Source organism: Palaemon carinicauda, chromosome 42 (assembly GCF_036898095.1).
Source record: "Palaemon carinicauda isolate YSFRI2023 chromosome 42, ASM3689809v2, whole genome shotgun sequence".
NCBI lineage: Eukaryota > Metazoa > Arthropoda > Malacostraca > Decapoda > Palaemonidae > Palaemon > Palaemon carinicauda.
In genome coordinates this window covers 36196801-36209647 of record NC_090766.1, presented here as the reverse complement: position 1 = coordinate 36209647, position 12847 = coordinate 36196801, and the positions used below count along the sequence as shown (strand labels likewise).

Below are 12847 nucleotides of genomic sequence, written 5' to 3'. Positions count from 1 at the left end.
TGAGTTTTATTTTACCAAGTTTCCTTTATGAGAATAGTGTTTTTTTAACCAATTTTCTTTTATGAGAATAGTGTGGTTTTGAACTAACTTTACTTTATGAGAATAGTGAGTTTTATTTTACCAAGTTTCCTTTATGGGAATAGTGTTTTTTTTAACCAATTTTCTTTTATGAGAATAGTGTGGTTTTGAACCAACTTTCCTTTATGAGAATAGTGAGCTTTTTTAACCAACTTTCCTTTATGAGAAATGGCGAGTTTTTAACCAACTTTCCTTTATGAGAAATAGCGAGTTTTTTAACCAACTTTCCTTTATGGGAATAGTGTGTTTGAAACCAACTTTCCTTTATGTAAACTGTGTGCTTTTGAACCAAATTTCCTTTATGGGAATAATGTGAATTTTGAATGCAGACGAAAAATAAATATTTGAGGATTTTAGGAAGAACAGTTTGGTACATCAAGAACCAATAGGGAGATAAATCTGGAGATATATGGCGATGGTGGAGAGTTTAAAATGTTTGCAGGAGTGAAGGAATAGTTAAGGATGTTATTATTATTATTATTATTATTATTATTATCATTATTATTATTATCATTTGCTAAGCTACAACCCTAGTTGGAAAAGCAGAATGCTATATGCCCAGGGAGCCCAACAGGGAAAATAGCCCAGTGAGGAAAGGAAACAAAAAAAAAAATATATATATTAAGAACAACAACAACATTAAATAATTATTTCCTATATAATCTATAAAAACTTTAACAAAACAAGAGGAAGAGAAATCAGATAGAATAGTGTGCCCGAGTGTACCCTCAAGCAAGAGAACTCTAACCCAAGACAGTGGAGGACCATGGTACAGAGGCTATGGCACTACCCAAGACTAGAGAACAATGGTTTGATTTTGGAGAGTCCTTCTCCTAGAAGAGCTGCTTACTACAGCTAAAGTCTCTTCTACCCTTACCAAGAGGAAAGTAGCCACTGGACAAATACACTGCAGTAGTTAATCCCTTGAGCGACGAACTGTTTAGGGAGAATCTTTAAACAAATTGATACAAAGAAAATAATAATTAAACAGCTTCTATACTTCAATTATAAAGAAAAACTCGTCTCTTTTTGGTAAAAGTGAAAAAGAAAAGTGACCAAAGTTAAGTAGAACTATTTTCATCAGTGTTTATCATGACAAACGGCAAGAAACAAAACCTAAAAGTATTTTATTTTAAAGAAACTTTACATTGCAATGATATTTCAGATGTGTTCCAGTGAGAAAAAAATAATTCCCGAGGAAAACTTAAGGAGGAGCAGTAGGCGAAGCATCTTTTAGTGAAAAGACACAAGGCCTCTGAGAAAATAATTTCTATTTTTCTGCTGGCGAAGATCTGCCGGAAAAAATGAAAAATGAGCAAAGTTTTGACAGGGCCATGTATTCTTAAATGCAAAATTTTTAAAGAGTATTTTTCCTAACTATTTAAAAACTCGTTCTTTGAGAAGGAGTGTTTTTAAATCGCAGTGAAAATATTCTCATTGAAAAGTTGAGAGTTTATAAATTTGAAAGAACAAACGTTTAATGTATATAGATTTAATATTTTCACCAGACGGATTTGGTTAGGCAGCATTTTTCCCACTTGAGCACTGATGTACATTTAAATCCGGACACGCACACGCACATACACACACACACATATATATATATATATATATATATATATACATATATATACATATATATATATATGTATATATATATATATATATATATATATATATATATATATATATATATATATATATATATGGCTGAGGACAATACAGAGTGAAGTAGGAGATGATGACTGGAGAATTATTGAATTAAAAGCTCAAGATAGAGACGACTGGCGAAATCTAACCAAGACCCTTTGCGTAAATAGGGGTAGGAAATAATGATGATGATGATTTTATATATATACTCCTATACTCACCTCCGACGTTATGGTAGACCTGGAAGACGGATGATCGTAATCCCAGGAGGAACATGGCTGAATAGGCCAATCGCCTTTAGGTCTAAGAGGATCCCCTTCGAAGTCCTCAACGTCAATGGCTCCCACCAATGACGTATAATTCCTTACGAACATTTCGCATTGCGAGTGCTGCTCCACTCCTCCGATTTTTCGTCTGTGGTAATGAAAATAGATAGGAATTTATATATTTCCTTTTTGGATCCCTTTGGATTAGAGCATCCTGTTTTTCCAACTAGAGTTGTATGATAATAATAATAATAATAATAATAATAATAATAATAATAATAATAATAATAATAATAATCTATCTATATATATATATACCAAGGCACTTCCCCCAATATTGGGTGGTAGCCGATAGATAGATAGATAGATTTTTATTGACCACAAATTCTACATTCAAAAAATACAATATATATAATTACATATTAACATTAATCTATTATACAATAGGGATATTTACATTATTCTATATACTATGTAGTCCATGAAATTACAGGATTTATAATAGTTCCTTAGCATACGAGTATATCACAATCAAAATCATTAGGCATATTTCCTATAAATCACTTTAACAAAATTAAAAATCAATATTAAAGCAAAGAAAATTTATCTATGGGTAACAGTTCAAGATTGAGTTGGCAATTTTCACAGTGCTGTGTACACCTTTGGCAAGGATCTGATGAAATGAATCTATATCATAATTAGTTCGTATACTATGTATAATAGGGCATGACTCCACCACATGTACCTCGCCACAAGGGCATAGTCTCTCCTCTAATGGGAGGCGACCTCTACCTCTTCTATTCCACCTACCTGTTTCAATAGCAAGGTTATGAGAGCTCAACCTTAATCTAGTAAAAGAAGCTCTATATATATATATATATATATATATATATATATATATATATATATATATATATATACATATATATATATATATATATATATATATATATATGTATGTATATGTATATATATATATATATATATATATATATCATTAACATTAATCTTTTTTGTAAATACATTGTGTACAGTAAATTCAGGATTCAATAATCTATGTCTCCCTATGAGTTACTACGGGCTGCAAGATTCTATTGCAGCCTGTTTCAAGTTTTGAAAATCTTCTTTGATCTCATCTTTATCTATTGAAATCAAGTTTGAAACATATCTACCAGTAGGTGTACTGTATTCTAAAGTAAGTTTAATTGCATGTACCCATGGATCGTCTACCATCCCGTTCCTCTCTCTCCACACATTTTTGAAAAACTTCCTTTGTTTATCTCTTACAACAGCTTTTAGTGTTGGCATTCCTACTTCCAAATAACACAGATCATCACATGTTGACTTCTGAACACCTAATAGTTGTTTGATTCCCCAGTTATACAATTTAACAATAGGTTTCAGATCTCCATTAATCCAGGACTCATACCCGTAAAGAGTTGGTGACATTAAAGCCACATTAAAAAGTTCTTTACATAAAATGGCAAATCGTTGTTTTTATATACAAAAGATATGAATTTTAAAATGGGGTACATTTTGGCTTGCGCATGAGCAGCAATGACAGACGATACCAACCCATCACTTGTAAAATCACTTCCCAAATAAATATACCGATCGCACCATGACTCCGTCAAATCCTCCACTATCATTGATTCACGTTCAATCATCCCTACATTAATAGCAAAAAATTTGATTTTATTCATATTTACTTACATACCATTATTTTGACAAAACTGATTAAGAAGTCCTAATTTATTTATCATTCCATTCCTAGTCGTAGATAATATGGCATTGTCATCCATCAATACAAGAGCATGTAGCCACACCAAGAACCCATCAAGACCTCAATTATCTTTATAATCAACTTAATCAGATCATTAAAATATAATACAAAGAGGATACATGAAGTAGGGGATCCCTGATGCACTCCCGCCGTAGCTGTAATAACAGCAGTTCCTATAATGCTACGTGTGGCATGATACATCGCTACTAAAGCAGCGATCATCACTGCCCCACAACCCAACCGTTTAATTAAGCATACAAAATAACGTATTTCTTGGCACACGGTCATAAGTTTGGGAAAAGTCTACAAAGGTAACAAATAGAGGTAATTTTTTCCTTTTAGCCAAATCAAGTAATACTGTGGTCTTAACGTTGTCCACCAGCCTGTTCCCTATAGGGAGAAAACCTTTGCATTAAACGGTTACATAAGATCATGTCATATAATTTTGAAACCACGTTAATTACATTAATTCCACGATAATTAACTGGAAATATACGATCACCTCGTTTGAATATTGTAACTACCCTGGCCAATTGCCAAGGAAAGGGATAACGAGCTGAAGAGAAGTCAACATCATCACCCACTGGACTGGTAATACCTTGAAAAGCCCTGGACTTAATCCGTCGGGTCCTCCAGATTTGTCAGGCTTTAGTTTGTGTATTTGAGTTTTTACTTCGTTCTCGAGGATCTCACTATCTAAAACAGGGATTGTAACGTTATAATCACTCAGATCCATTCGGTGGTTTTCTGTTGGTCTCGTAGGGTTAAAAAGTTCTTCATAAATTTCCCTGAATTGTTCATCATTAGGTCGAATACAGCTATCGTTCGTTTCCTGATATTGACCTTTCCAATCTATGGCTTTCCAACCCCGAGCATCATCATTATCATTCAACAACCTATCCCGTCTTTCTAATGATTGATTGAAAACATTATTTGATGGACTTGTATACCTACCTAACACGACTGATTTGACTACTCTCATACTAAATATTTGACACTGAATTAACATATTCATCAATATTATCATGGTTAAGAATAGGGAAATCTTGCCTTAGAAGATGATTACGAAAACTCTCTACATTTATTTGATAAAATTTTATAGGTCTCTTAATAAAGGTATTATTAGATATATTAGTATACATAGTGGCATGATCTCCTAGATATTTAGCACGTGAATGCAAGGCATACATATCATTTATTGAAGGGTGTAAAGTCAAAGAAATCGGGGCATGATCTGAAGGTAAAGAAATATCTTGCCATACATTAAAATTACTTAAATGTTTAATCAAACTTGGTGACGATATACATATGTCCAATTCTGATTTCCATCCATATCCACTTCTATAAGTCAGTTTGCTGCTAAAATGCTGATCTTCACTCTTGAGGTTGTTTATTATTATCAACTTTAACTCAACACATACCGCAAAAATAGCATATGCATTATCACTGGGAACTACAACTGCAACATTTATAACTGGATACATACAACCATGCACATCAAGATCAATACAAGAAATCAAATTACGAATGGAAGCACCAAAACGTGTGTTCATGTCACCAAGTATCACAAATTTCGTACTAAAACCTGCAGTCTTGACCTTTTCCTGTATTGCGCTAATAAGTGTTGGGCTAAAATAGTGTGAATCTGATGGAGGAATATATATGAATCCAAACATATTGTCCGGTGAACAGGACAGGCGTACCCAGACCTGACCTTCAATACTCGTGTCGACACTAATCACCCCAATTTGCAATGAGCGCCTTATCAGTAGAGCTGTGCCGCCTTTAGGGCTCGGCCAGACCAAGCGCGGCTAGCGGCGAGGTTAGCGGCAAGAGGTTCCCGCGGCAAATTGAAATCTTAGGTATGTTATGTAGGTGGCCAGATAGGAGGCGCGAGGCTTCCCGCGCCTCCTATCTGGCCGGGCCCTTAGGTGTACCGCCACCAACGGCACTCTTGCAAGATACATATCCAGGCAATGAGATGGCCAGATCAGTTTTTATGTCGTTTAAACCTATCACATCAAAGTGGTACAAAAAGTTATATACTGAGCTCTTCTTTAATTTAGTTCTTGCTAGGTTAACATTCCATGAAGCCATCTTAAGTTTAGGTATTTGTGGTCTTATTAAAAAGGATATGCATTCCACTGGTCAATAATTACGTCATCACGGTATATCTTCCTTTCTTTCGAATCTAATCTAATGATGCATCCAACGTTTTCAGGTCTATTTCTCTCTGCCATTTCAACCTCCTTCATTCATTACGCACAGCGGAATGAACATCCTTCTTTACAAAATTCAGTTCGAAAGGATCTTAGTTTTAATTAATATGCAATCACGAACACCCTTCGCATCAAGTTCAACAAGGATTGGCCGTTTTCTGCTGCTATTTGTTTCTCGCTTACCAAGTCTCCGACATGCTCGAATTGTGACGTCTTGCCTGAAAACTTTAAATCATTCATTCATTCATTCACCAATGACATTCCACACCTTTCTAACCTTTTCTTCATCTGTTAATGCACCAGACAAATCTTCCCCCTCATCCGGGACACCAAGAAGTACATGCTTCGTTTCTCGCTATTTTCGGTCAATTGTTTCTAGAAATAGTTACTGTTGTTTTTATTACTTTGGCTAACTGTTCTATTTGGGCCTGCAGAGATTCGATTTAACGCTTTATTGTACTGATTGGTGACGTCATCTCTTGTCTCGACTGTTAATCTGTCTATCATTTGAAGGGATTTCATACCACAACAATGCTAATTCGCTTTTGATAATTTGTAGATCCGTATTTCTTGTATTTCGATTGTCTCTCTCATCAATGAGTTATTAATAATTTTAGCAGTTATTTTTCGAATATTTTATAACATCATACTTTATTTATCAAAATGGAACGCATTACAAACATTTCTCTTTAAACACCACTATTATAAAAATCAACCTGTTCTTTTATTGTACTTTTCAAACAAATGAAAAGAAGGGGACCTTTCCTCTCTACGCTTCTCCCAGCCTGACGAGGGACTCAACCGAGTTCGGCTGGTAGTGCTAGGGTGCCAATGCCCACCCTCCCCCGTTATCCACCACAGATAATAATAATAATAATAATAATAATAATAATAATAATAATATCCTGTTTTTCCAACTAGGGTTTCAGCTTAGCTAGTAGTAGTAGTAGTAGTAATAATAATAATAATAATAATAGGGCATTATCACTGGCCCTTGCCTCTGACATTTTATGGTAGTAGGTTGGCCAGGGCACCAGCCACCCGTTGAGATACTACCGCTAGAGAGTTATGGGGTCTTTTGACTGGCCAGACAGTACTACATTGGATCCTCCTCTCTGGTTACGGTTCATTTTCCCTTTGCCTACATACACACTGAATAGTCTGGCATATTCTTTACACATTCTCCTCTATCCTCATACACCTAACAACACAGATTACCAAACAATTCTTCATCACCCAAGGGGTTACTGCACTGTAAAGGCCGATTCACACGACCCGTTTTCTTTCCGACAGGCTGGGTGGTGGCTAACCTCCGTCAAAATGTTGTACATTCACACGAGGCGTTCCGTATCCGTTAACCAGCGCGCGGTTTTCATTGTTTACTTAGCCTCTGTCACGTGAGGACCGAGTAAATTACGATAATTTTGACACTTTAAGATGTTGGTTGATAACTGTGTTGATAAAATAAGTTATGCAACTTCATAATGCTTTATGCACTATGCCAAGAATATTAAAATTGCGATAAATTACCTGTTTTATTTAATGCCTCTCCAGTCATTTTTCATATCTTTTATTTAAGTAAATTATTTCTATACATCTTGTTTGCCATATCAAACATCTCCTCATACCCTTGAAAAAGTTCAATTAACCTCTATTACATGGTGTCAACAACAAACTAACTAATTTCTATGACTCTATACTATGAGGAAAAGTCGGGGTTATAGGACACGAAACGAACGGGTACAATACAGGTCCTCGTTCACACAAAACATCATCCACCCGTTGGTTGGGACGGGTGGCTAACGTCCGTCAAACCGGTCGGGGTCGTGTGAACAGTTGCATTTGAATACACGTAAGAAACCTAGACGCCGCTTAACCGACGGCGAGCCTGTCGGAAAGAAAACGGGTCGTGTGAATCGGCCTTAATTGTTCAGGGCCACTTTCCTCTTGGTAAGGGTAGAAGAGACTCTTTAGCTATGGTAAGCAGCTCTTCTAGGAGAAGGACACTCCAAAATCAAACCACTGTTCTCTAGTCTTGGGTAGTGCCATAGCCTCTGTACCATGGCCTTTCACTGTCTTGGGTTAGAGTTCTCTTGCTTGAGGGTACACTCGAGCACACTCTCCTATCTTATTTCTCTTCCTCTTGTTTTGTTAAAGTTTTTATAGTTTATATAGGAGATATTTATTGTTGTTACTCTTCTTAGAATATTTTATTTTCCTTTTTTCCTTTCCGCACTGAGCTATTTTCCCTGTTGGAGCCCCTGGGCTTATAGCATACTGCTTTTCCAACTAGGGTTGTAGCTTAGTAAGTAATAATAATAATAATAATAATAATTCATAAGCCAGCATATTTAGATACATTCATTTATAGGTATTTCAACAGTTAATTTGTCTATCATTTGAAAGGATTCCCTACCACAACAATGCTAATTCACCTTTGATAATTTTTAGACCCTTTTGTTATTATTTTGATCGAGTTTCACATCAATGAGTTATTAATAAATTAGTTGTTACTTTTCAAATGTTTTATAACATCATGTTTTATTTATCAATATAAAAACGCATTGCAAACATATCTCTACTATAACGTCGTAGGTTAGTATAGGAGTATAAATATACATATATATATATATATATATATATATATACGTATATATATATATATATATAAATATATATATATATATATATGTATATATATACATACATATATATATATATATATATATATATCTATATATACATATATATAAATATATTTATACATATTTATATATATATATCTATATATATATATATATATATATATATATGTATACATATATACCTTTCCTTCATTCAATATTAATTTAATGCTATGTTGAAAATGAAATAATATGGTTCATCAGCATATAATTTTAACCATTGGTGATGTATATAACTGTGAAATTCCACAAACTGTTTATCAATACATGTTTCGCTCAACTGTAAACTAAAAATTTCATTTCATGTGTTTCGCCAATAACATTCACAGCAGTCAATGTGTAGTCATTTACGTACCCAACAGATGGCGTTTGGTTACGCCAGTCCATGTTGAATTTGGAAATCGATACGGTTGCAAAATCAGCGAAGATGTCACGAGCAGACACACTCTCGTCAAGGGAGCGAACTATCTTAGCAAACGGTGGTTTTGCAATTGATTTGAGTCCCCTCCCCCCTTCAAGTTTCGGTGCGTATTGCAAAATCAAGTGAGCAGGTTGATTTTTATAAAAGTGGTGTCTAATATTGATAAATAGTCTGCAATTTATGTTTAGTAGGTTGGTGAAGGCACCAGCCACCCGTTGAGATACTACTGCTAGAGAGTTATGGGGTCTTTTGACTGGCCAGGCCAGGCATTACTACATTGGATCCTTCTCTCTGGTTACGGCTCATTTTCCTTTTACCTACGCACGCGCGCACACACACCGAATAGTCTGGCCTATTCTTTACATATTCTCCTCTGTCCTCATACACCTGACAACACTGAAATTACCAAACAATTTTCCTTCACCCAAGGATTTAACTACTGTACTGTAATTATTCAGCGGCCACTTTCCTCTTGGTAAGGGTAGAAGAGACTCTCTAGCTATGGTAAGTAGTTCTTCTAGGAGAAGGACACTCCAAAATCAAACCATTGTTATCTTGTCTTTGGTAGTGTCATAACCTCTGTACCATGGTCTTCCACTGTCTTGGGTTATAGTTCTCTTGTCTGAGGGTATACTCGGGAACAATCTTCCATCTTATTTCTCTTCCTCTTGTTTTATTAAAGTTTTTATAGTTTATATAGGAGATATTTATTTTTATGTTGTTACTCTTCGTAAAATATTTCATTTTTCCTTGTTTCCTTTCCTCACTGGGCTATTTTCCTTAATGGAGCCCCTGGGCTTATTGAATCCTGCTTTTCCAACTAGGGTTGTAGCTTAGCAAGTAATAATAATAATAATAATAATAATAATAATAATAATAATAATTGATTTGTGGCCCGCCCCCCAACACTTTCAAGTTTCGTTTCGTATTCCAATATCAAGTGAACCTACTGATTTTTAAAATAGTGGTGTTTTAAAACAAATATTTGTATTGCGTTCCATATTGATAAATAAAGTATGATGTTATAAAACTTTATAAAAATAACAGAAACATCATTAATAACTCATTGATGTGGAAGACAATTGAAATAAATGAAATAAGGATATATAAATTTTCAAAAGCAAATCATTATTGTTATGGTATGGAATCCTTTCAAATGGTAGACAAATTAACTGTTGAAATACCTATAAATTAATGTATCTAAATATGCTGGCTTACGAATACCAGAGGCAAGGGCAAGTGACAATGCCCTATTATTATTATTATTATTATTATTATTATTATTATTATTATTATTATTATTATTATTATTATCATTATTATTGTTGTTGTTGTTGTTTTTGTTGTTGTTGTTGTTATTACTTGCTAAGCTATAACCCTAGCTGAAAAGCAGGATGCTATAAGCCCAAGAGGCCCAACAGGGAAAATAGCCCCGTGAGGCATGAAAACAATGAAAAATAAAATATATTAATAACAGTACCATAAAAATATTTCCTATATAAACTATAAAAACTTTAACAAAATAGGGCTGAAGAAAAATTAGATAGAATAGTGTGCCCGAGTGTACCCTTAAGCAAGAGAACTTTTATCCCAAGACAGTAGAAGGACAATGCCCTAGAGACTGACCATATATACAAATGATCAGCACCCAAGCCCCGTTTCGATTCAAACTAAGACAAGGGAGGGCCAGACAATGGCTACTGATGACTCAGCAGGTATATCTATAGGCTCCAAAAACCTTCCCCACCCATCCCTATCTCACAAAGGATAGAGATATTGCAGACACAACTAGAACACTATCGAGCTTGAGCGGGGCTCGAACACCAGTCCAGGAGAGTTAGCATCGACTGGGGTTACCTTACCTGGGCATGGAAAACATTCCAGATTTGTTCTTTCGTCCAGTTGGCCTCGACTAGTTCTGGAATGTGACACCAATGATCGACTGCTGGATTTAAGAAGGCCGTAGCCAGAGTCTGCATGGATCCGAATATACCCCCTGTGTAAAACAAAACAGAATTAATCAAAGTGGGTACATATTAAAGATTATTATTATCAACTCTCTCTCTCTCTCTCTCTCTCTCCTCTCTCTCTCTCTCTCTAATATGACCACTGTAATTTAAAACAAAACAGAAGTAATCAATGTGGGTCTATATTAAAGATTATCATTATTAACTCTCTCTCTCTCTCTCTCTCTCTCTCTCTCTCTCTCTATATATATATATATATATATATATGCCCACTGTAATTTAAAACAAAACAAAAGGAATCCAATGTGGGTCTATACAAAAGATTATTATTAAGTCTCTCTCTCTCTCTCTCTCTCTCTCTCTCTCATATGCCCACCGGGTGAATTTAAAACAAAACAAAAGTAATCAATGTGGGACTATATTAAAGATTATTATTAACTCTCTCTCTCTCTCTCTCTCCTCTCTCTCTCTCTCTCTCTCTCCAATATGCCTCTTGTGTAAACTTAAAACAAAAGAGAAGTAATCAATGTGGTTCTATATTAAGGACTTTTATTATTAATATTAACTCACTCTCTCTCTCTCTCTCTCTCTCTCTCTCTCTCTCTCTCTCATAAGCCTTCTGTGTAAATTTAAAACAAAGAGAAGTAATCAATGTGGGTCTATATTAAAGACTTTTATTATTAACATTAACTTCTCTCTCTCTCTCTCTCTCTCTCTCTCTCTCTCTCTCTCTCAAAATGGTGAAAATTACTAACTGTTTCTGACGTCTGATAATGATAATTATATATTAAAATTAAAACAACTATAATACTCAGAAGAAAAAAACCCTGAAAAACATTCTGAAAATGAATAACTCAAAGTGAATGTATAACTATAAGAGAGGAGAGAAAACTCTAATATTCCGAGTAAAAGAAGTCTGGGCGTCAATTTCTCGGAAGAGGACAAGTCGCATTAAGTAACAAGGAAGCTGCAAAGAGGATCCCTCCTTTGTACTTTGACTCACATAATGAACAGAGTAAGAACAGGAACCAGTGCCAGGGGCCGACTTCTAGACGCGTGAGGATGTCTTCGAATTTTGCAGCGGTCATTCTCTGCAAGGAGAAAGAAAATGTAATGGATGAATAAGAAATATGAGAGAGAGAGAGAGAGAGAGAGAGAGAGAGAGAGAGAGAGAGAGAGATTTTCATAGAAGTCATTTTCTGGAGAGAAAAAATGTAAAGAATAAGAAATGTGTGAGAGAGAGAAAATGTAAAGGATGAATAAAAAATATGAGAGAGAGAGAGAGAAGAGAGAGAGAGAGAGAGAGAGAGATCACAGTATTCATTTCCTGCAAGGAGAAAAGAAAATGGAAAGGATGAATAAGAAATGAGAGAGAGAGAGAGAGAGAGAGAGAGAGAGAGAGAGAGAGATCACAGTAGTTATTTTCTGCAATGAGAAAGAAAATGGAAAGGATGAATAAGAAATATGAGAGAGAGAGAGAGAGAGAGAGAGAGAGAGAGAGAGAGAGAGAGAGAGAGAGTAATAATAATAATAATAATAATTATTTCCAATTTATACATTGGGTATTAATATCCATGTTAAGGATAATACATAGCATCAAGTACACAGAGAAACTAAACATAATATAAAAGTTTTAAAAGTATTGATAGAAAATATACGTACTCAAAATAATAATAATAATAATTAAAAAAAAGCATTTAAAAACTATAATCACGAGTCTTATAAAAGTCAGGAGAAAAACAAAATGTATAATAGTTCTAATAGTATTGATAGAAACAT

At 34.7% G+C, this 12847-nt stretch overlaps 1 protein-coding gene across 1 annotated transcript in view; it reads right to left on the bottom strand.

Moving 5' to 3' along the window:
- Nucleotides 1-12156, bottom strand: part of LOC137633186 (solute carrier family 22 member 3-like) — a 60171-nt gene extending 48015 nt beyond the window's left edge. Inside the window, exons 1-3 of the mRNA XM_068365343.1 lie at nucleotides 12072-12156; nucleotides 10959-11097; nucleotides 1950-2142 (exon numbers count right to left, since the gene is read on the bottom strand). Of these exons, the coding sequence (XP_068221444.1) occupies nucleotides 1950-2142; nucleotides 10959-11097; nucleotides 12072-12156 (417 nt within the window). The remainder of the gene's footprint in view (nucleotides 1-1949; nucleotides 2143-10958; nucleotides 11098-12071) is intronic.
- Between the last annotated feature and the right edge of the window lie 691 nt (nucleotides 12157-12847).